General features: G+C 47.0%; 1 protein-coding gene and 3 non-coding genes across 5 annotated transcripts; all 4 read right to left on the bottom strand.

Moving 5' to 3' along the window:
* Positions 1-11152: 11152 nt before the first annotated feature.
* LOC126531090 (uncharacterized) lies at positions 11153-22895 on the bottom strand. Of its 2 annotated transcripts, none has more exons than XM_050178482.3 (3): positions 22586-22895; positions 16082-16197; positions 11153-11693 (listed from the first exon to the last, which is right to left on the bottom strand). In XM_050178482.3, the coding sequence occupies exons 1-3, from the start codon at positions 22614-22616 to the stop codon at positions 11520-11522; spliced, it is 321 nt and encodes a 106-aa protein (XP_050034439.1). In that variant the 5' UTR covers positions 22617-22895; the 3' UTR covers positions 11153-11519. The 2 variants fall into 2 exon arrangements, with proteins under 2 accessions (XP_050034439.1, XP_050034440.1); XM_050178483.3 differs by lacking the exon at positions 22586-22895 and adding an exon at positions 21370-21798.
* TRNAV-CAC (transfer RNA valine (anticodon CAC)) lies at positions 13655-13727 on the bottom strand. The gene has a single exon. It is a non-coding gene; the product is annotated as a tRNA-Val (tRNA).
* TRNAV-CAC (transfer RNA valine (anticodon CAC)) lies at positions 14017-14089 on the bottom strand. The gene has a single exon. It is a non-coding gene; the product is annotated as a tRNA-Val (tRNA).
* TRNAV-CAC (transfer RNA valine (anticodon CAC)) lies at positions 14843-14915 on the bottom strand. Its single transcript has one exon. It is a non-coding gene; the product is annotated as a tRNA-Val (tRNA).
* Positions 22896-24874: the final 1979 nt, after the last annotated feature.

Here is a 24874-nt window from a genome sequence, read left to right as displayed (position 1 = left end):
GGAAGGCACGGAGACCGACGTGCGATACATTTTTGCAAACTGATTGTTTTTTTTTCGGAAAGCTTGACGCAGGGGTATCCGTAAGATCGTAAAACGCGCCGAAAGTCGTAAATTTTACGAATAAATTGACTCGCCATCCGGGCCCTGCGAAAGTGGATGTCCTGTGAAGCTGTTGCAAAACCACCACTACAACTGCTGAAGGGGGCATGCAATGCTTTATTGATGCTTCGGATGCTTGTTTTGAGCTTGTTATTTATTGAAACGCACGCTGTTCTGTACGTTGTAAGCATGATTCCAATGAATGTATGCACTGTGCGCTTCACTTTGCTGAGTGCTTATAGCCTCTGCATTACGAGGGGTATGAGCCATTCCTGACTATGATAATTTTTGTTCATGGACGGACACGAAAAATGCCGACCACCGAGAGGATAACAGCTTTGCTGTTAAATTCGTGACTGTTGGCAGGTATGCCTACAGTGCATCACAAACCTGCACGCAACCACGCCGCACGGCGCCACGCCCGAAATATGTTGAAAGTATGCTCCAAGTGATGGACGCTTCCCAACTGCGATGGTATTATGATGGATTCGTACACGAATACAGGTTTCTTTTTTTATGCCTCATATTCCTTCTTGTAATTCACCACCACAGCGGCGAGCGAATGCGCCGTACTTTACATCGATGTAACGGGAAGCTGCATGGGACAGCACTTCACAAGTAATTCTACACAAAGGGTTCTCTTCGATCCATCATCGCGTGACCATGCATCGACTCAAAGAGAAAAAAAAACATATATATATGCATACATACAATAGCCGGGTGTATACCTAAAGCCAAGAAACAGTTCTCGCATTGCTGAAGAACGGTAACTTCCCCTCGAAAAAAAGAAAAAAAAAAGAAAACGCTTGGACACGGTGTGTACAATGATGCCCTCACCACGGGCATCTCAGCAGGAATGCAAGCAGGGCAACGCTCGCGACTACTTAGGAGCGAGATCTCTTTTCTTCGAGTCGGCCCCGGTCGACGTCCACCACAGCGTGAACGCACGTGCGGCGGCCCGCGCTTCTCCATAGACTTCGCTAACTGGAAACGGCCATTGCCGGTGGCACGCTCTTGGCGGCATCCCGCTAAGCTCTCGTACACCGGTGTGTGCGCCATGCATGCACAGCCACGGGAGTGAACGCGCACTCGCGTGGCGGAGCGTCTGGCAAGATGAGTGGGTGGTCGCGTGCTGGTACCTTTTTTTTTTCCTGTGACGCGAAAACAGTTAATTTCATTCTTTCTTTCTTGTTTCGTTACGAGCATGCGTCGGCAAAAAAAAGAAAACAGAAAGAAGCCGTGGCTGCCCACTTCTGACTCGTGACCGGAGAAAAGACGTCAACTCCGCGGGAGATCCGCGCCACGGCGACGAAGGGACACCCCTTGCGCGCGCATCGAAGGAAGAGCCATGTGCTGTCACGGAGCGGCCGGTTTACGCTTTTCTCACTTTCACGACGTTGGCGGTAAGAGGTGTCCTAAGACCTTAAAACGTCCTTGGGTGGAACATTCTCATGAAAGAGTAAACCGGCACCAAGGCTTAGGGAATGAGTGCAATGAGAAAAAAAAAAAAAAAGGTTTTGCAAACCTATAGTTGCGCGATACTCTTGGTCAATCTTTGGCTCCTGGTAACGAAGTCCTTGCTCGATTCTTGACATTCATTTAGCCCATCTTTATTTAATTTTTTTTGTCATACCTCGTTTTATATCAACAACGTCGTTCTGTCGTTCTACTTGAAGTAGAAGCCTCTACTGCCAGCCCCTTCGACTTTCATTAAAGTAACTCTGGCAGCCGCGAATGCAAGCATATTTGCTTGGGTTTCATTAGAAGAAATTTTGTGTCCTACGTTCAGACAGCGGGGGCTGGAACACGTCCAGATGGCGTTACGGCTGCTCTGTATCTGACTTAGTACAGTGCGGCTTTCTTTCTCCCGCTTAGCAAGACCATTGCACATTGACGTTATACAGTATCGATATGTCCGGACAGAAGACTCGTGGTGCGTTGGCGGCAATAATTTTTATGTACTCAAATTACCTTCCAGAGAACGGATTCCTTGAGAAATAGAAACATAATACGCCTGTTTAAGAGCTGAGAGTAATGCACCTTGATAATAATAGTGGCCGAAGGGTGGACTATCGAAGCAATATAAAAATTAATTAAATTAAATTAAATTACGGGGTTTTACTTGCGAAAACCGCGACCAGATTATGAGGCACGCCGTAGTGAGGGCTCCGGAGTAATTTGGACCACCTGGGGTTCTTCAGCGTGCCCCTAAATTAAAGTACCATGAGTGTTTTCGCATTTCACCGCCAACTAAGTGCGGCCGTCGAGGTCAGGATTCGATCTCGCGACCTCGTGCTTAGCAGCCTAATACCAGAGTCGCTAAGCAACCACGGCGGGTAACCATCGAAGCAAAAACAATACCTTGCATTTTATAGCATGCCAGGAATACTACCTCCCCCCCCCCCTCCCCCCGGCCAGCGAACTACTTAAGTTCCTATCTAACTTCAAATACGAAACCAATTGGCCAGGTACGTGTATTAAGACACCACCAAAAGAATGTTTGCTCAATAAAAGAAGCTGCTCAAAACAGACAAAGACAATAAGGGAGAGACAGCCTGTATCTCTCCCTTATAAACCAACTATACATGGACTTTATGAACCAACTTATGAACAGTATTGTGAACCAATAAGCCAAGCGACAAGATTTATTGAAAAGAGTGTTTATGACTGGTCTACATGACAAAAACTGCCGGTAAGAGAGAACACTCATGCTTCTCGCTACTGAAGCCTAATTTAGGAAGAAAAAGATCCCAGTAGTAAAGCCTTTCATCGTACTTACCATGCAGGTTATGATATCTCCCTTTACTAAGGGATAGCTTGGATCGAACGTACGTGTGTCTTATGCACGCTGTATGCAAATTATCCGCCTAGTACATTAATGCATATGAGACGGAAGCGGAAAAAGACGAGGCGCGGATACATAAATAATTCGCAGTTGACCAGTGGTCAGAGAAAAGAGTTCGCAGCAGGGAAAGTGTAGAACTTGAAGAGCAGAGCCTACCACAGTCAGAAACGTTTGGCTCTCATCTAACGCCGTTAATTGTTCACAAAGAGACAATTTGCATTAACATTACGTGACCGATGTATTTCTGGACTACGTTTAACCACGTCCAAAGTCTCCGCCAGCCGAGGCTTCGCCGAACACTGGACTTCGGGTGCCCCTTCGCACTGTGGCCACTCCGTTGTGGCCTCCTCTCAGTCCGCTGTGATGCACAGTAACGATGTTCCACGGCAAGCGGTCGTCTCGAACAGCTCCCCGTCGACAGGTATTCCGAGAGACGAGGAGCGTCACCTCTCTTGGGTGCCCGCCACCCTATACGTTCGGGGGCGGCGACATGGGTGGCGCTGAGGAAGTGCGTTCAGCCTCCCTTCGCTTGCCGAGCACGCTTTACCACGTGAAGCGTGGCCGAGTGTCTCTTTATTGCAAGTTCTTTCTCTGTATTTCTATTGTTCTTTCTTTCTTTCTTTCTTTCTTTCTTTCTTTCTTTCACCTCTTCGCACGCGTAATGGTTCGCGTTGTGTACTCACTGCTGGACAAGTTGGAAGAGCTCGCGGTGTAGTTAACAATGGATGCATGCAGGACTTAAAGCGTGCTCATCCCGCGCTACGAACGCACTTTCAACGTTCCTTCGTGACACTGCATGGTACCTATGAAATAGTCCGATTAGTTTTGCATGGGCCGAGGGTGCATGACGTGTAAATGTGGCGTGCACTGTGCATGTACGTTTCATTTGTTAATTGATTCATGTCGAGAGGCATGCCAGGCACGACGACAAGCAAGCGTATCCATTTTTTTATTAAAGAGGCTTTTCTCCGTCCTGCTGTAGCCAAACACCCACCCGGACATTTAAACACTTCTTGCTGTACGAGGGCCCGAGGTTCGCTAGGCTTCGGTAGTGGTACAAACACAAAAGGCGGGCTCCCTGTGACTAACAGCCATGGCCGGGATAACCCAAACTATTGCATCCTGTTTTCTTTTTTATTCCAAACCCTCCATTAGCCCTTCGTGATAAATCAAAATGGCTCCGATCATGCCCATATGCATCGGTGGGGGCAACCCATCATTTTTGACCTATCACGAAGGGCTAACGGCGGATTTGGGATAAAAACATATTGGAATAGACTTATGTTATCCCAGCCAGTACTGTTCTAGGCTTGTGAAACTTTGTTCCAGAGGTACGCCTGCATGGTTCTCAATAGAACGTATCAACTAACTTATATTCTTCCCATTGTTTCCTTCTCTCTAATCAAATGGCGAAATTACGAAGTTTTAAGCTCGTAAGTGCTCTTTGGCATTTGCCTTCGCTAATGGTACGTCCAGCGTCAAGATTGGCTGCAATTTTTATTTGACGAACAATATTAGCTTAGGAGATTTTCTCTGATTACAGGACCAGGTAATAATCCATAAAGTTTAGACATCATCGTAGTCATCATAACATTTACTCAACCATTACTTGTTCTCTATACGTGGTTCGGTCAAGCCAAACACAAGACGACACCGCAAAACCAGTGCATGCGCATATGTCTTAACGCAGTGATCCAAATGGTGTATCTCGTGTCTGGGTAGATACATTAGTAACGCATAAAAACCCACAGGTAAGCCTCTATTCGTGGAACGTGTCGCCACGCAGCTATGGCGGCATTTCAAAGATTGAAAGAAAAAATTCCGGCGGGTCGCATCTCATGCGATCAATGTTCACCTTAATGCGTTTACCATGGAAGCAATCTACCGATTATACTATCGCAAAGATCGACGCGTCATGTACGAAGTTAATACGGAGCCAGGTATCTCTCAATGCATTTGTTTCTGTACACGTTGCGCCACCTAGCGCCGCCGCCAAGAAGTCAGCGCATGACGTGTGTGTATATATTTTCAGACATAATTATCTGAACATATATCACGCGGGTGCGATTCAGCCCCGCACCGGATAAATTTTTAATGATCTTTTTAGTGGTTGAAGAGCGGCCCATACCCAGTGTCATACTCAAGTTGGCGTGAAAGAGATCGAAATATAGAGAAAGGGATATATATATATACATATATATATATGGTCCGGCGGTTGCTTTCCAGAGCTTACATGTACTCATGAACACATCATCCAATACAGTGACCCCGGCACCGCCCCTCTACCCGGGCTGACTGGGCGGAGGGCTTTGGTTCGGGCCAACGGTCCTTCCCGGACAAGGGAGCTGTTGTGGTGCAGCACAACTGAGCTACTGAACTCCACACACAAACAGCCATTTGTTCCCAGTATAGGCGCTTTGACACCGCTGCACGCTGACCACTCGATCGGCTCCAGAGACGCGGGACTAATTCAACTCTTTGGTTTTCAGCTCTCGAGCACTGCTTCGAGAGCTTATGCCTCCTGCGACTTGAAGAAATGCGTTCTATACGCTTACTTCACCCTGCACGGCTTGCCGGGCACATTCCCACGCCGCCTTGTAGCAAACACGCAGTGTCGGCGGTGACCTTTCAGTTGTTGCACGCGCCGTCTTTCGACATCTTCCCACAACTCGCGGATGCCATGAGAAAGCTCACTTATCTCCATACTTGACTCCACGGCGGGCAAAGACCTTGCCTTCTCCTCGTCGACGATTTGCAACGCCTGACATCTCGTTTATCCACGCCTCAGGGAAAGCCAGCAGACGTGTCGTGTGCCCGAGTTGAATCGGGGGCGCCACGACGCGGTGACTGCGCAAACCTTTCGTGAAATGCCTTTGGGTGATCATGATGAATTAGCCAGCTCCCGGTAAAGGGCTTGCAGAGAGACGAACGACGCGTGACCGGTCCTAAACGATTTGCGAGCGCACAATTGTGCGCGCCCGCAAAGCCCGGCTGGCTTAGCAGACCCAGGCATGCCAAGCATGAGGTGGGTGGTCGCCGCTGCACCAGCGAAGGCTGCTGCTTCCGCGGACTCGCGTGGCAGCTGGAAGCCGAGGAAGGCATTGTTGATAATCCGGCGCCTTCAACTTGTAAACTCGGGTCAAGGGGCTTATACAGTTTAGACAAATTTAGTTTCGCCGGCAACGCACAATTGGCTGAGCTATGATTGTAATGAGCGATGACGCCGGCTGCTCAGGCGCGGGTGGTGTGTGAAACATGCACAAGACAGCGTATGTCAACTAACGCCCATTAAAGTGTAAGTCGTACATAACAACATGAGCGTGCAGTGGGGGGTTGTCTATGCTGTGCGTGTAAGCTCGCATATAAAAAAAGAAGAAGAAAAGAAAGAATGAAATCAGCGGGAAAATTCACAAAATTTTTCGTTTGTATAAGTGTTCTTTGTCATTGGCTGGCCGCCTTCGCTAATAATATGGCCAGCATAAGGATTGGTTGACATTTGTTCTTACAAACAATTCTACCATGATAGCTTTTTGCGAACACAGGCGGCAGTTGTTGCAACTATACAAAGACGCCAGGGGTGCTATGCAGGATGCTCCGATCTTTTCGCTGACTTGATTTTGCGCGATGGCAGTCAGTGAACGAAGATTTGGGCCCTAATAAGCAAGCTGTATTGCAGGTAGATAAGCTAACGTTAGCTGAGACACAAGGTACATACTCGCGGTAGAGACCATATTACAAAAAAAGAAAGTGCACCCCGAGGGTGGCATTAGAAAATTTCCTCTTCCCGTTGGTGCGCCTGGCGCTCCGATATTGGCGTACGCGAATGATATTACTGTAGTCGTGCCAGATAACAACTGTGTCAGTTGAATTCTACTGCCAAGCAAGCGGAGTAAACCTCAACCGCGCTAATGAGCTTGCTTTCTGAACCAGGAGATGGAGGGGAGGGGGAAAGAAAAAGAGAGGGCAGGGATGTTAACCAGAAATGCGTCTCGTTGGCTACCCTACTCTGGGGGACGGAAAGGAGGGAATAGAAAGATGAGATAGAGAGAGGGAGGGGAAGGAAAGACCCGGTGGGCTCGCCCACACACGCGGAGGGCCTGAGCAAATCAAAGGCGTTCATATAGGCCAGTTGCCCTCATGTTCTGAGCCAGGAGCATCAGGATATTTCTGTGGCCTACCTTTCAAAAAAGAAATCGAAATGCTTGGCTATGTGTTTGATAGGCCAGCCCCATCCCCAACGAATCGGTCCCGGGCAGAAGAAACATTTCGGGGTAGAGTAAATGGCTATAGCGCGCTGAAATGTCCTATTACATTTCATGCTAATATTATTAGAGCTTTGTTAACATCGTTTCTTATGTGTATACCACGAGCATACTTCACATTCCTAAGGGAATAAAAGCGGAGCTACAGATCATATTTCGCTTCCTCTAGTAAGGAGGGCCAGATAAAGTTAAACGAATAATAGTCAAAACTCCTGCAATTTAGAGGAGCCCTAGGTGTTTCAGGCTTGAATGTAATGACACAATATTTGCATTTGCACACCAAATGAACCCAAATAGCTCTAGGTTCAGACATTCAGTTAACAAAGACTCCATGGTTTCGTTTTTTTCTCAGCACGAGAGTAGTTTCTTTTATAGGTCCCCCACTTCACCATTCCGCAAGCCGCTCAGAATTCCGTCTCCCGTTTTACAAAGAAGCCACAAACACGCGCTCTGCAAGTTAATACAGAACCCATCCCCGATTTAGATTTAAGAAACATTGCTCTCAAAGTTCCTGTTGAGCGCTTGTCCCTCAACCTGTCCAAAACCTTGTAGCACTACAGCAGACGGGCCGAAAAAAACGAGCTGCTATTTGATTTTGGCAGACTTTCTTGATGCTATGGAAGAGTATCATTCATGTGGCGTTTCGCAAGAGGGTGTCTGCCAATAAGAAAATGAGCCTTTGCATCTGCTCAGGCCTGTCTGAACCAATACTGCCAATTCTGCAAGGTAAAGAAACAACATAGCACATATTTTATGAGTGTCTGATCCCAGCAGCATAACTTGATTAAACATATCTTCAAGCTGCCAGGAGTGCGATACTATGACTGTTCGATTTTTGAACCCACTTCCAAAAGAAGGGGCGAACCAGTTTACTCTCTCGATGACTGGGTGTATAAGCTACCAAGAATGGCTTGCGAGATGCAAAGCAACGTACACGGGAAATCAGCCAGGCCTCCCCGAGGTACTGGCAAAAATAATGGAAAATAAGAAAGGAAGTTTGGTTCCACCTGCGAAGGGAGAGACGTCACTCGGGTACACTGTGATCCTCCCAAACATGTTGCCGATCGATGATTATTTCCTCCCCATGACAAGGAATGACCTGCAAAACGACTGAAAAAATCCTGTATTCTTTCTCGTGTTTCGTTTTTGGGGACGTTGTCTAAGAATGGACCGGGAAAGATCGCTGTGGAATTCTGAAGAACTTGATCGCCACTTACGAAGGCGCTGGGTGGCGGCTCACATGAGATGCTCTGGCGCCGCGCGAGCCGGAATAAGGTTGCTCGAACTCGTACGAAGAATGATCTCCGCCTCATATCATAAACCATATTCACCCTCGTTGTGTTGGAGGCCTTGCTTGGGGCGGTTGTGAGAATGATGATGGTCAGCTGAGATTTGAACCCTCATTAGGGGACAGCACTTTATGAGCTGTCCTCTCGATCTTCCAGCTGACAAAGAAAGCCCGGAATGCGCCATAGCAGCAAACAATAAAATTTCGAGATAAAGCAGCGCATCAAGCAGGCCCCCGCGCATGCCGATTCCTCGTTTGAAACACAAAAGGCTGGGGCAATGTTACGCGCCAACGCCGCTTATCGTTATCAACGCAATATCGCAGCACCGTGACTGCCCCGCTATATATCTGCACAATCGGCGCAAGCCGCTTGCGACGCCTTTCTGGGGCGCGTCACGGACGTGTCTCTTATATCTGTCTATCCACCTTTCGCGGTACAACTTAAACTGTAATAAATTGCAATTTATTTTAAAGCACATTCAGTGCACAACTTGCACATTTTGAAATGCTTATACATAAACTACCATGAAGTGCGCATTAAACCTACACCAGACAACAGTTTTTTTTCTATAACTTACTTGCGCATAGAGGAGGGAAGATAACCGATGGTCATTAAAGGTTACGGACTGGATTCCGAGGGAAGGGAAGCGTAGCAGGGGGCGACAGAAAGTTAGGTGGGCAGATGAGATTAGGAAGTTTGGAGGGTCAACATGGCCACAATTAGTACATGACCGGGGTGGTTGGGGAAGTATGGGAGAGGCCTTTGCCCTGCAGTGGGCGTAACCAGGCTGATGATGATGATGATGATTTGCGCAGATAATGAATGCACTGGGCGGAACGATAAACAAATGAAAGATGGCACCGACGGTTCGAGCACGTGACTAGCTTCTGAAGTAACGTGGGTGGTGATAACCCAAGAGCGAATATAGATAGATCGACAAAACTGGAGGCGTGCCGAAGGTTGCATTTTTATGTTTTGATACCATTAGTTCATTCATCTGAGGGCGTCGCCAGAGCTCGCGGAGATACCGAACTTTGCCGAACTCGGGCCTTCCGGCATAGCATCCTAGATGGTACAAATAAATAAGACTTCCGCACGCAATTTACGAATGCGGACACGGTAAATGACATTTTATGCTTATATGAGTGATCATGTTTGTTTTACGGAATTTTTAACGATCGCCTGTTGTAGATAACATAGTATTCAGACAGTATTTGTAGTATTTGAGCTAGATTATTCAAAGGCCAACGTTAATTGCACGAGAAGACGAAACACATATTCAACCAATTAACAAGAATTCACTAATTAACTTCTCATTAATAACTTTGCAGTTCATATGGAAATTGTAGCCGGTGAGGTTGCAAGGCGTATCCACTTGGAATGAATTTGCAGAAGGACACAAGTTCGGAGACATGCGCCAACAAAATCGTTGTAATAATGTGCTGTTGTTCATCTTACTTTTTAAAAAAACAAAATGCTCTTTTATGCATTGAAGCAAAAAGTAATTGGAACGTCTATGTATTTCGTCCCAAATTATGGGAAATATATTGAAACTAGTGCTACCCTGGAAATTAATTTCAAGTGAATACGTCTTGCAAGCTCACCGGTTCCTAAATTGCTATATGTGGCGTAAAGTAATTAAGAAACGATTAAGTCAATTTCCGTTAATTCGTTGAATATGTGTTTCAATTTCACGTGCTAGTAATGTCCGCCTCTTCCAATAATCCAGCTCAGGGACAAGAATTATGCTATCTGCGGCAGGTAATTTTTTAAAAATTCCGTAAAACTTATTAAAAATCACCCCGTATACGTGTTCGTTCCTGCATACAGTGCTACAAGTCTACAGCAACTATAACAATCGTATCTTGAGGTATTAACGCTGCAAGAATTTCCCTCTGTCGTAATCGCGCCCGTAAGTGCATCGTAAATGTTTTCTATTTGATAGCGTTCGGGGGTGCCCCCACACAAATTAGTTTCAAAGACAGTGCGACAACTATTTCTGTACATGCAAACCTTTCTCGTGTTTTGCTTGTTATTCTACTCCCGAACTGCCCTTGAGCTCGTGAATGTGGAGGAGGAGGAAAGAACTTTATTGTGTGCCCTGCGAGTTGGTGGGGAGGGCCAAAGGCCCCGCCTAGGTGACGGCCAGGAGTTCTTGGGTCCTGGCGGCATCCTCGGCCCGCTGGACGGCCCATAGTTGATCTTCGAGGGCGGGGCTGAGCAGCGCGGCTTCCCAGCGCGTGCGAAGGCTGCTGCTAGAGGCCGCGTTTTCTTTATTGTTATTTGTCCCTCGGCATTCCCATAATATATGCTCCAGAGTGGCTCTGGATTCACATGTTTTGCATTTGTCCGTAGGATATACATCCGGATATATGATGTGCGAGAGCGCAGGATTCGTGAATGTGGTAATATTTTTTCAGAGCTGCTATGGATTCGACATTTTTACTCTTTAATTGTCGTCTGAGAAGCTAATTAAGGGGCGTTCATAGGGAACGAGGAGCGAAAAAATTCAACAAGCAAACACAAAGCAAATCGATAGTGACACTGTTTTTCCATAGAAATATTTAATGTGGGAAAAAGAAGGAACGCGAAATAAAAGCGAAAGGGCATATAGGATCAGGATGATTCCAAACCTTCTTCTTCTGTTTCTTTTTCTATTTTAGCTCAAATATACGACGGTAGTTTCGTTCTCGATAAAGCACAGAATCAGAAGAGAGAGAAAAATAGCAGGAAGGGTTTCGATGCGAATTTGAGCTAATTAAATTGACACATGTATAGAAGTGCATGTCAACTCATTCGTGCGCCCGCACACGTACACGTAAGTTACTTCAAGGCAATCGCATATGCATCAAAAGATGTACCAGGCTACTTGGAAGAGCATTCAAACTCGGAAAACAGAGAAGCGATGATCCTGCATATGACGCATTGGAAGTGTGCATGGCTGGGAGGGCGGAGAAAATGGAGAGGGGGGGGGGGCGACCAACAGGTACATCGAGTCGGCACTGTGCTGGGCGTCGTACGAGTTCACGGCCTGAAGTTCACCGGGTAGATGGGCACGAACCGCTGGTAGTACCAGGGAGGCGGGAAATAGTTATCCTTCGGGTAGACGTAACCCTGACGGTCCTCCTTGCGGTTGATGCACCGCCCTTGCCAGCACACATAGCCTCCGCAGCAAGGGTAGCTGCGCTGGATGCCGCACTGCATAGCAAGAGAGAACGCCGAGGGCCCGGAACTTAAATTATCAACTTTACGTTGCCCAATCTCAACCTCTTCTAGCTAGTCGTCAGATTTTCGCACTATACAGTTGAAATCGAAAGCGAGAGAAAGCCGGATTGTGACGTCATATGTAGTTGTAAAAATTAGAACATATGCCGCCGTGCGTCACATTCGTCTTGCTTGGAAAACAACACTCACCAAATCAAAGCTAATCTATTCGTTGCTGTGAACGGAGTTTTTGACAAAGCTGAACACTGCAAGAAACTCGTGGGGCTGTATCCATTCATACATCATCCATTTATATATAGCTATAGTATCGCATTGGACAGGTCAAAGTGATAGAAGGAATGGACGAAGCGCTTGTCCACCCAGGCCGAATACGTCCTCGCTGCGACGCTGTTACAGTAAAAGCTCGTTCCTAAATTTGAACTTACAGTTAATTCGAACTGACGCCCTGGTAGCCCTGTGTATTTCAATGGGGGAAAGCTCCCGATAATTCGAACACGTCGGTACCCACAACGGTTAATTCGAACTGGGAGCACCTGGTTTACAGCGCCTGGTTTACATGGCTAGCGCCACCTCTGTGTCTGAGAGCGCAGCTTCATGGCCGCGGCGAACAGCTGTTTCCATGGCGCACGCCCGCTCTCTGTCTGGCACGTGACCGCGCCACTCGGGTAGCGCCGCTAGGGTGCTACCCTAGTGCACCCTAGCGAGGATTGTGACGTCATATGTAGTTGTAAAAATTAGAACATATGCCGCAGTGCGTCCCATTCGTCTTGCTTGGAAAACAACACTCAGCACATCAAAGCTTCTCTATTTTTTTTTCTTTTATGCCCGCTTTCCCTTTTTTTTTGTGCTGATGAGTGCCGTCGCAATTCCGGATGTTACTTAGACCTATTATTGTTAATAGACGGCCAAAATTTGATTAACTAATTAAATAATGCCTAACCTTGATTTACGTGCAGAATGCAGAGACAGAAAGAACCTTCGGTACGCCGGCACCAGTGTTCCGGCGCATCCTCGCGGAGTCGCCGCAAAAGAAACGCGAGCAAATGCATATTGCCGATTACTTTTAATTTTGATTGCTTTAACTCTGTAAATAAACGCGTTTTGGAGCATAAATAGCGTCACATATTTCGACATTAAGGCTCGCAGCTCACATAAGTGCATGTCAGTGCTTGTTTCTGGCGTATAACTGACTGATCAATTAATTTCGTTCGCTGTTCGAGCTCCATGAACTTAATCTACGAAATCACCTGTCGCAAACGTGTAGTAGGTCCTAATTCGCGATAACGAGTCCAGGGGTAGCTTCTTTGGGTTCTGCCCGCGCAGCGTGGCGCGATGGCCGTGCATTCTGGCACCCGCCCGCTAATTCGAATTCCGCTTAATTCGGACAATTTCATGGTCCCATTCGAGTCCGAATTAACGAGCTTTTACATTTACTTTATTCGGCTATATTATAACATGCACAAATTAACCAACCCGAGTTGTCATTCTTTTGCATTCCAATGCACGAATTGCGGTCATCTATATCCGCAATGCAAATTGCTCTCATCACTGATTTCTTGCGTCGCTCAAATAGTGCTACGTACATATACTGCGGCGGCCCTTCTATATTCTTCGCCGCGGTCATTCTTAATCAACTCGCGGAAGTAGAGGTGCCTCGGTACCGGAAACGTTTGGGAAACGTACCGAAGGTTCTTTCTAAGTTTGTGCATTCTGCACGTAAATGAAGGTTAGGCATTATTTAATTAGGTAAGCAAATTTTGGCCGTCTATTAACAATAATAGGTCTAAGTAACATCCGGAATTGCGACGGCACTCATCAGCACAAAAAAAGGAAAACGGGGATAAAAGAAAAAAAGGAAGACCTAGGTTAATCTACCCCCAAAAAAAGCAAGCATTGAAAAAAAAAAATACGAAAGCGAGAAAGAAAAAAAAGCGTGTTTCCGCCCGGGATCGAACCGGGGACCTTGCGCGTGTGAGGCGCACGTGATAACCACTACACCACGGAAACGGGGATGAAGGAAGTCTTCCATGGCTGGTTGCCAATCTTTCCAGCGAAAACGCTTCCTCTTCCGATGGACAAGTGTTTCGCTCGTTCCATGACTCACTACACACACTCCAAGCCTCCCTACCCCCCCCCCCCCCCCCCCGCTTTTTTTGTTTCTTGTCTCAGGTGAGCGACGGCCAGTTTGTTGTCACTAAAACACGGAATCAGAAGGAGAAAAATGATGTGCAATACGCATTTGCTTACATTGAAAAAAAAAAAGTTACGAAATAGAGAGCAATGAAAAAAAAAAGTGTGTTTCCGCCCGGGATCGAACCGGGGACCTTGCGCGTGTGAGGCGCACGTGATAACCACTACACCACGGAAACGGACATGAAGGAAGCCTTCCCTGGCTGGTTGCCAATCTTTCCAGCGAAAACGCTCGTTCCATGACACACAACACACACTTCTCTGGATTGTCCACAATTTTTTCATTGACACTTTTGCTCTGAATATAATGTCTAATGAAGCTAGTTGGTTAATGAACAATAACTAATTATGTAATTTGGCGATATACGAACGATAGTCTGACTTGCTCCAAGTGACCTTGGTTCTGTCCAGCTACGCGGCACTCGCATATATTTGAAATTTCGGAGCAAGTTACCTGGGACACCCTGTATATAATTCTATACTGCTACTACAGAGGAATCCTATGCGACGGCGGTTGCGTCGTGAAACTCCTTCCGAAATCGGTCTCTTAGCTTCAAGATTGGTAAAAATATAGTTGAACTGCATTTTTCTTTAAAACTTGCAAGATAGCAAAAGTCAAGAGTTCAGTTACTCCACGCCCTTGCCGCTCCTCGACATTGCCTGCGAGTACCGAGCCTGTTTTTTGTTTGTTTTTGTTTTGAATTCAAGAAACATGATGTCATTGCTTGGGCTGTAATCTTGTTTAATATTACCTCATTCACTGTGCTGATTACAGTATTCGAGCTTTTGAACAGGCTACATTTATTATTTTTATCTGTGATGAACCTTTACTTACTTATTTATTTTTTGTTCTGAAAAACAGGACGGGACGAAAAATGGACAGTTCAATAGCATGAAAAAAAATGAAAAAAAAAAGTGTTGAAAAAAAAAAATGTTTCTGCCCGGGATCGAACCGGGGACCTTGCGCGTGTGAGGCGCACGTGATAACCACTACACCACGGAAACGAGGATGGGTAGCGTTCTCCAGCGTTGGTTGCCATGCCATTGCACAACATCTCGTCACAAGGATTGCGTGTAGTGCTGCTGATTCTAGCGAAAATTTCCTATATCTATAAATCTTAAGCCTCGCTCAGGGAAAAAAGGCAAATTTGACCAAATCTAGAGAAATTTTTCGCTCAGACAGTGAAACAATGGAACGGCTGACGCGACTGCGTGTTTTCATTTCAGTCATCGCAAATAGCCTTTTGCGTAAACACGCGAAATATGAGTTCATTGCCCTGCAGCGCAGGAAACGAATCTTGCGAAGTAAACGACAGGGTGCGAAGCTCTTTAAGGAGGTGCCGCTACTGTGATTTTGCCGTTCAGACATGTAGCTGTGCTGTAGATGTCTGCGCACTCTGACTGCAACACTTATCTGTATTCGGTAAAAGAAACGTTTGCTGCAACACCAAACAAAGCAGCAACGGCGAATCTGGCCGCACCTGCCGACTATGCACCGGGAACCTACCATAGGCAGAGTGACCTTGGACAGAGTCTAGCGTGTATGGGCGAGGTTTGCTTTGGAAAAAAAAATGGCCGCGTATCTGCGTGCTTCATTCCATGCAAATGACGTGATGGCGCGTAAGTGGGGTGGTATATATATATATATATATATATATATATATATATATATATATATATATATATATATATATATATATATATATATATATATATATATATATAGGGCACTCCTGTTGGCATAGCAACTTGCACTGCGACATTACTGCAGCTTGAGCGCAGTGGCTTCATTATTTGAATATTTTGAAGCGAGCTCCGAAATAAATTCAATCCATGAAGTATGCAATAGATTTTCATAGTACGAACAAACATTTTTGCAGAAATCATTATGACAAACTCATGAACCACTACATTCTGCAACCATCTACGGAAATCTAGGAAACCTTCAAGATCCAAGTTGGGGCGAAAACTGCGCTTTGGAGGTTGGCAGCACCGATTTCGTGTGTCGATAATGTTCTAATTCACGATGCCTCACGCGTGGATCTTGAAACACAGAAACTCATTCTCAGATGGCGTCAGACCAACCAAGTAAATTTATTTATTTTCGCGCTGGAAAAGACCGCGTGTGAGCCCGGAAACCCGGGTGCTCTCTGACCTCCCTGTACGCGTACCTCTTGAAACCATGTCCTGCAGGCGGGTGGTCCGGGTGGGTACTGCCCTTCAGCGGTATCCCGCAGGATTACAAACAGGAAACAAACAGCTAGGAATGTCGTGCTCTTGGTCCGGTCTGCACACACAAAAAAGAAAGAGTTAAATAAGTAATTTTCAGCGCGAAATTTCATATTTCGTCTCGTGCACAAAGTGGCAGCAGTATTGAGCGACGTTGGGCTAGTTCGTATTGCATGCTTTTGAAGTGGGAAACAACGCCGCAAGACGAGGGCCGACAGGAAGTGGACAACACAGGCACTGACTAACAACGTTGTTTTCATTGCAACAGGGCAATATACAGAGTGTCTCACATAACTTGAGCCAAGAATTTAAAATGAAAGGCGCGTCGGAAGCGAATTGAACCGTATGCATAATGTTGGCACTGGCCTAGATTTACTCGCGCTATTTTTTATCTTCCCCTTAACTAAAGGCATAGCTATGTTTAATTAATCAACTTTTTAAGTATTGGCTGCAGACCCCAAGTGAGATTCGCAAAGTTGTAGAGCACATTCAGAAGCCACTGATCGAATTGTTTTCTTTACGATACGTCTCACGTAGTCCTTTTTTCCGGGTTGCAAAGAAAGCCCGCGAAATATGAAAAAAGACACGCGACGGAGCGTTTGCGAAGTGTTATCGTGCTGCTCTCAAGCGTGCGTTCGGTGAACAAGGTGGCTACCGTCGGATGACGGCGAAAATGCATGCTGCTGGCCCAGCGCTGCCGATGAGATAAAGAGCGCCCTGCCGCTTCCTAGTCGCCAGACACGATGCAGCCGGCCTTGTTCACTGAACGCACGCTTCAGAGCAGCACAATACCACTGCGCAAACGCTCCGTCACGTGGCTTTTTTCATATTTCGCGGACTTTCTTTGCAACCCGGAAAAAAGGACTACGTGAGACGTATCGTAAAGAAAACAATTCGATCGGTGGCTTCTCAAGGTCTGCGTATCATATTTGTGGTCCTCAGGCGATAATTAAAAAGTTGGATAATTGAACCTAATTAGTGAGTTATGGGGAAAACAAAAATTGTCTGAGTTACTATAGGTTATTGCGAATAGTATGCGTTTGGTTCAATTCGCTTCCGACGCGCCTTTCATTTTTAAATTCTTGACTCAAGTTATGTGGGACACCCTGTATGAAGCAAACCCAGCCTCTCCCCCAGCCCCCCCCCCCCCCCCCGCCCCATGCGCACACTCATCGTAAGTGAAAAAAAAAAAAATTAACGTGACGATTAAAGATCGCCAAAAAATGTGCCTAATAAAAAAAACATGAATCGCTTTATATATTGCTCGCTTTATATGTCGCCCTGTTGCAATAAAGACAACGTTGTTATAGTCTGCACCTGTGTTGTTTACCTCCTGTGAGTGCTCGTCTTGCCGCGTCATTTCTCACTTCAAAGGAAGCAGGAGCCATATAGCATATAGTGTAGAATTGAACCTCGATACAGCAAACTCCAAACCGGAACAGAGCTTCGCTGCTTCCGGTATTCGTTATGATGCAAAATCTCTCATACGGTGGCTCTTTCAATCAAAAGGTGGCGCGTAGAAGCGCTAGTTTCTCCGGCATTTAGTCTACATAGAACAAGGAGCTAAGCCTTTATTCCGAGGTAAGCTCTGTTTACTTTTCGCAGACGACGCAAGTACTCGACAACATGTTTTCTTTCTTTTTTGGACATCTCAAAGGAAACAGTGGATCCATGATTTACCTTTACAGATAATTCCGGTTGTTGCTTGGATATATCATGTTTTGGGCTGTGTTCGGAAAAAGGTTGCTTCTCTAAGACGGATGCCAAAAAGGGATTTGCATTTTCTGTTTCGTTGTGACAATAGAACACGCTCACTGTAATAGAAATGAACGTCATATTGTAAGCCGAATGTTATATTACGTGATTGTATGTAATAATTCCTTGTCAGAGTTCTTAGATTATGCGGTTTTACATGCCAAAACCACTTTCTGATTATGAGACACGCCGTAGCGGAGGACTCCGGAAATTTCGACCACCTGGGGTTCTTTAACGTGCACCTAAATCTAAATACACGGGTGTTTTCGCATTTCGCCCCCATCGCAATGCGGCCGCCGTGGCCGGGATTCGATCCCGCGACCTCGTGCTCAGCAGCCCAACACCATAGCCACTGAGCAACCACGGCGGGTTGTCAGAGTTCTTTACATTGAGGTCCTTCAACGTTAAGTTAGCGTTTTTACGATACATACTCCTGTCAACCGAATGGCTGAAAACGAATGAGAGTGCGCAGCATCTCATTAATAAAATCCTAATATCCATAATCCATATAATCCATAAAATATCCTAATCATCCGTGACGTTATAAGTTTTGGAAAACGTAGCGCCGAGGTTTATTAAATGCTTAATATTTCAAAAATAGTTACATGACACTATGAGGAAATAAATAAAAAAAAGAGTAGACCCCGTGAGCATTCGTCAGTTTTTCCTGCAGTACGAGAATTCAAATAGGAAATATTCCTTGGAAATCGTTGACAGCATCATGACGTCAGGGACATCTCTGTTTCGATGCGAAATGAAAAAAGATTTATGAATGTTGGCCTTCACTATTCCCTCTGCCGTAATAGGTAGCCCCTTCCGCAGAATGTGCCCGCTTTCTTGAAGCGTATATAATCTACCATCTTGATTTTTAGCTTAAGGTTTGCCTATATAGAGCTAGAAGTGGTATAAGTGGAAAGTAATGTCCCTTTAAATCACCACAGCGAACGGGCATGTGGCGCGTGCAGTGGGGAAACGTTACCAAGGATATAGCTGACGGAAAGACGAGCTAGAAGTCTGACTTATGTAAACTCCTTTGGCACAAAGCAGTCGAAGTACATAGGCCTTGATTACTTAGTGTGGGGCATCTTGTTATTAAGTTAGTATAGGGCCGTCCTCAAGCAGATCCGCTGGGCTGGAAGGCAACTAGTGATTGAAGATAGCGGCCCGTGGGGCGTGCGTAACCATGGCACAGAATGGTTTCGGGGCAGCCAGCGAGTCGGAAGTCTTTTCTTGGTTTGTCGATTCCTAAGAACTAAGGTGTTGGTCTGATGGGCGAGTTGCGAATAGTCTTCATTTTTTTTTTCGCTTGTCAATGCTTGATAAGGTGTTGACCTGTGCAGCGCTCTGTCCTATGTTCTGGTCATTTTGTGTTTCCGTGAGTACATATATGCTGCGCTGATATAACTGCCATGGACTGTCACTTACTCCTCGTCCATTTAACGTATCCAATTTAATAAGACAACCAGATCGAGCTGCAGTGCCTGACCCGCGCTCATTAGGCCTGCGAGTCTCGCGACACGACGACATCTTGAAAATTGCCGTATGTACGATCTCGTTGCTAACTTGCCATTTCGAAAAATTAACTATACTTGTAACGAAACAAATTCGATATAGAGTAAATTATACCGGGATCACACACACACACGACCTATTACGCAATCTACGTACACTCAACTTCAGTTTGTATCTATATACATACAGAACCGAAGTAATAAACGCTGGTTGTTAACGCGTAACATCTTTGTGTTCCTAAGCTCTGCAGCCCAATTTGGTGCTGTTGCTTTCCCGAGGCATACACTAAATAATCAACACGAATTACAGGTGAAAGCCAACGTTGTCACTCATAAACGTTCCCCTACAAACCTCGCGGAATTCAGCAAATTAAGATCTATGGAGGTGGAGGTTCAGCACCGTTGTTCGAGCATATTTACAAAGGCTTCATCTTAACACTATATAGAGATGGAAAGGAAGGATGCGGTATCAAGAACTTGAGCTGTGTCCTTCATCGACGGTAGCTGTGATTTAGTGCAAAACGCGAAACACAAGAGAAACCCGCAGACTAAAGACTATATAACGTTTTCTGTTCACTACTGTCCTGTGCTCATTTTATTATGTTGTCTATCGACCGCGTCACGCTGCATGAACACATGCATGAACGCCGGTTCTCGCCAGATCACAAAACCTAAGGAGTAAAGGGCTCAATGAGTCTTTACGGAGAGGGATTTATTGAACCATACTTCGGAAGGCCAACTGATGATGGCTCCTCTAGCCAAGCATAGTCAAGCGCCGAGCGTGTGCGTACCAAATGCCCGATGGCTTTTGTTGATATACCACCGGCCCTGCCCATCCCTTCACACTGCGGCGATCGCGCAGTGTCTGCCAACAGCAGGTTCTCATGAAAACATTTCTCTTTTCTCTTCCATGATCCTGCATCCCTCCGTTGATGTACTGCATTTGCCTCTGATTTTATCCATGGCCGCGGGAGAGTTCAGGTACTCGCAGTGATATACGAGGCATATAGTGCCTGTGGCCACCGCGTCTTTTATAAATTTCTCCCGCTATCATGACCCTATTTGTTGGTTTTTATATCAATCAATCAATCAATCAATCAATCAATCAATCAATCAATCAATCAATCAATCAATCAATCAATCAATCAATCAATCAATCAATCAATCAATCAATCAATCAATCAATCAATCCTTATTGAGATATAGTTACCTCCCATCTATATATGGCAGAAAGCGCCCCGGTATACCCATTCTCTCTTACCCACATATACAGGTGGCGTTCCAGTTACTTGTGTGCTTCAGTGCATGAAACGACGTTTTGTTAACAAATTAACTGGAACGCGCCAATGCATTTCTTCGCAAAGTTCGGGAATTCATAACTCGAAACTGGTGTCATCTTGAAAATTCGTTCCAAGTGGAATCGCCTTGCGAACTCCACGGCTATGTAATTTGTAAATTGCAATATGGGCCATATTGTAATTAGTTAGAAACTTAATTAGTGATTTTTCAATAATTAGTCGATTTTGCATCTCATTTTTTGTGCGAGTATTGTCCGCCGCTTCGAGTTAACCAGCTCATAACTAGAATTGTGATAGCTGCCACAGGCAACTCTTAAAGATTTTTGAAAGTGTTCGCTCAAACACCCTGCATAGTGACACAACTTAATTCTCTCTCTCTCTCTATCTCTCCCTTCTCTCCTAGTTGGCTAACATCGTGAGACATTCGTCGACTCCCTTTACTAAATACGCACGCAGCCCGTCACAGCTCGCATTCCACCTTCGCATGGACGGTGTACAAACAAAAGAGGCTCGTATTTCATGCCGCTGAACAAGAGCTCGCATGGGCCTCTACATGTATACCCGCGTCGGACGCGTTGGCGAAAGCCTCACTGCTTCGTGTCATATGAGCCGAAAACATGCATGCATGCACGTGCGCGGAGGCAACGCCAGGCAGGATCCACTTACGTCGCGGCATATTCAGCGCCCGCTCAACTTGGCAGGTGTATACACACCCCTGCGCTCGACCTCTTGCGTCGGGAACAGTTCGATCTCTGCTGTCGGGCTGTGGCTAATTGCGTCGCGGTGCGGAGACGACGACAACAGCACTCTCTCAAAGGCCCGAGGCGTCTTTCGTGTTCGAGGAGCGTCAGCCGGTGGAAACCGAGAAACAACTGTTCGCACTGCAACTACTATAGCAACTGGCCAGCAGTCGTCGCGTGCTGTTGTTCGATAACCACATGGGAAGATGCGTCGCCCACGACGCACGCGCTGTACACAGACGCAGGGAGTGATTGAAAAGCACGGTTGGCTACCACGTGCGTGAACACGGAGGAGTATGCATTTGCCGACGGAACAAAGTAAGCTTGTGGCAGAGGACGTGCGTCACCGAGAAACCCGCGTTTTCAATATAAGCTCCTTTCTCTCCCTCCACTCGCTCCCCCCCCCCCGCCCTCTGCTGTAACAGGTGAGCAGTTTCGCGTAACGCGTCCTTTCAAAGTCATGTGTCTGTGGAACTGTGATGGATGACTGGCAGTAGTTTGAGCAGCACACGCATGCTGCGTGCGCGAAAGCGAAAACCCCACCCCCATTAAAGGAGGAAAACAGCAATTATAGTTAGGTATATACACACAGGGAACGAGGACAAAAGCTGGCCGTATTATTTTCATGATGCCTTTCTTTTTCTTTCTTTTTCGTCCTTATAGTTTCTGTAGAGCACCTTTGGAGAACGGCGAAGGAAAACTGAAGAAAGTTTGCTATCAGAACGAAAATCTTACGGGACGAGATTAAAAAAAACTCGTGTGCATTTAGTCGATGCTGCGCACGATTTGGCGAAATGGCGCGTTCGAGAGAAACAATGTAGAATAATAAGAAAAGCTTGAAGAAGAAAATAAACTCTTCAAGGGTCATGAGGTCAGGAAATCTGACACACCCTTGTAATTATGTGGCGTAACCAACTCACGCTGAAGCAAAAAAAAGCAAGCGTCCACTGCAAACGTTCAAAGAAGGAAGTATATCGCGGCACTCTCGCATCTACGTGAATATCCAGCTAAAGCTAGACGAAAGAAAATATCGAGGAAATAAACAGACAACGAGAAAAAAGTACGAAGTTATGCAACCTAGGTATATTCAGCAAGCTCAGCGGAGTACTATATATAAGAGAAAGCCCACTTCTCTCACTCACCGTGGTCCGCTTCGCATTCCAGCGCCATCATAACATTCCGCCCTTACTGGCATGCCGATTTCTTCAAGGACGATGACATTCGCACGAACGCAGCATGACAAATCTAGACCGCAAATTTAGCTATATCCTTAAGCGCACGTACTCGAAATCAAGGGCTGTGGAATCGACGAGACGCATGCCGGGAGGCCGACATAATACGCTGCCCTCGCGTCGCGGCCTAATGGCTTCTGGCGGGCAGGAAAACGAACGCGACATAACGAGGGGACCCCATGCGGAAACACGGCCGTCGAAGCGCCGCGTCCTCGCTCGTCTTTCTTTGTGCGTGGGCTTACTGCGTCGAACGCGCGCTGCCAGGGAGGCGCATTGGCGGCGGTGCAGGCCGGCGAATGGCCTCTGTGACAGCTGACGGGACGCGCTTCTGCTTGGCGCGTGCGTGGCGGTCGCGCGGCGGATGCCGGCGCATTCCGGCACGCGTCTTGACGCACACGCAGTCTGAACCATGGGGATGTGAACCACCGAAAAGCACGTAGAAAAAAAATGGCTGTGGCTTAGCTAAGGTTAAGCCCAGGATGCGAAGCATACTAGCCTTTATTTTAGTTGTTGAACCACTGTTTAGCCTGGTGAACTGCTGTTGCTTGGCTATATTTGGTTCGGCTAGACGAAGAAACAACTCATGCGTTACTCTGCTTCGCCTTCAAGAGTGGAACGCGACAGCGTTCCCGTCGACCCGCCAAGGGGTGTAAGACAATGGGCTACGGCGCAGCGACTACGCGCCCCGCATTGGACGCGGTGAGCGTCGAGCAACGCAGCGTTCGGCGCGGCAACGAAATGTGCGCCTGAGCAAGCGACGCACGCCTGAGCCTTAGAAAGAGCTCGTTTCTAAGGCAACACCGCATTCACTAGAGGCGCTTTTGTACCGCTTTGAAGCATCGTACTCGTGGCTCAGTGGTAGCGTCTCCGTCTCGCACTCCGGAGACCCTGGTTCGATTCCCACCCAGCCCGTCTTGCAAGAGTTGAGCCAAAACCACCTGGAAACAAGCGCAGCTGCTTATATACCGCCGCGACGCCGCGAGCGACGGCGCGAGTTGGAGCCCCGTTTCTCCTCTGTCGTGACGTCACGGTGTCACGTGGTCAGCCTTGAAGGCGACGCCGCGAGCGACGGCGCGAGTTGGAGCCCCGTTTCTCCTCTGTCGTGACGTCACGGTGTCACGTGGTATTGAAGGCGACACCGCCGCGCCTGAGGAGCTGCGTTGAGCTCTAGTAATATGCTTCGCATAAAAGAAATTCCCAGTTCCACCCCGAAAGGCGAAGCACCGATTGCGATAACAAATTAGTTCACACATTCTATCATCTATTCAAACCAACTAGCCCGTCAACGTATTTTAACTAAATTAACCAGCACGGTGTCACGTGCGCACAGGTAAAAATGAACACATCTCGCTCGATGAGCGCAGAAACTCGCTGTGAAAATTCTGGAGTGAGGAATCGCGGCATCAGCAAGCGAATTGACTTTCATGCATCTCTCGTTTCAGCGCGAACGAAACGTCGAAAGCCCATCGCATACGAAGCTACCGGCACTACGCGCTCTCTGCAAACATCGCAGATCGCTTTGAAGATGAGGCCCGCGCGGGCGCGCACTTAGCCACGTCGCACACCACTCTCAAGACACTCGAATGCCGGCAACGCATCCATACGGCGTCCGCCAAAGGCGTCTACCACGGCGTCCGCGATTCGCGTGGCAACGCCGTAGTAGACGCCGCGGTTGTGTCCGCTCTGTACGGAGCGGCGGGTGAGGAGGACATCGAGGCACCGTAGCAGCCGCTGGAGAAGAACATCCCTCCTCCCTCGCCTCACCCCACTGCCTCGCCCGCCACTGGAGAGCACACGCATCCGGGCCACGTTCCTCGCTCGCGCACGCGAGATTGAACCACGTTCGCAGGCTCACCCTCACACGATTTCACTCATACGGAACCTCACTGCGACGGCGACGTCAGAAATTCGCCAGGAGTGTCGATATAATTGCTATCGCAATAAAACAAAGATGGAATTGATGTGATCTCCGCTCGTAATATATCGAAGCAACCTCACGAACCTTGCCGTGGACTACATTTGCCGATTCCCAGCTTCCAAGGCCTATTCGCGGATCGTATACCATGCTGTCTGCCGCGACAGACTGCGCCACTCCCATCTCCGGAACTTTCTAGCTCTCGTTCAGTGGCGCGCAACCAAAGAGGGGCTTACACACTCCCATGAAAACTGAGGCTATCAGCGGCATAGCGCCATGGTGCG

This window comes from Dermacentor andersoni, chromosome 5 (assembly GCF_023375885.2).
Source record: "Dermacentor andersoni chromosome 5, qqDerAnde1_hic_scaffold, whole genome shotgun sequence".
Classification (NCBI taxonomy): Eukaryota; Metazoa; Arthropoda; class Arachnida; order Ixodida; family Ixodidae; genus Dermacentor; species Dermacentor andersoni.
The sequence above is the reverse complement of the archived record's forward strand: the minus strand, read 5'-3'. Positions and strand labels throughout refer to the sequence as shown.

Bases quoted from the DNA above. Each gene is read 5' to 3' on its own strand.
- LOC126531090 (XM_050178482.3), bottom strand. From the start codon at position 22,616: ATGATGGCGCTGGAATGCGAAGCGGACCACG. The intron at 16,198-22,585 runs GTGAGTGAGAGA...TTGTGTGTGCAG, and splicing joins GGAATGCGAAGCGGACCACG to ACCGGACCAAGAGCACGACA. The intron at 11,694-16,081 runs GTACGCGTACAG...CTTGCTATGCAG, and splicing joins GCAGGACATGGTTTCAAGAG to TGCGGCATCCAGCGCAGCTA.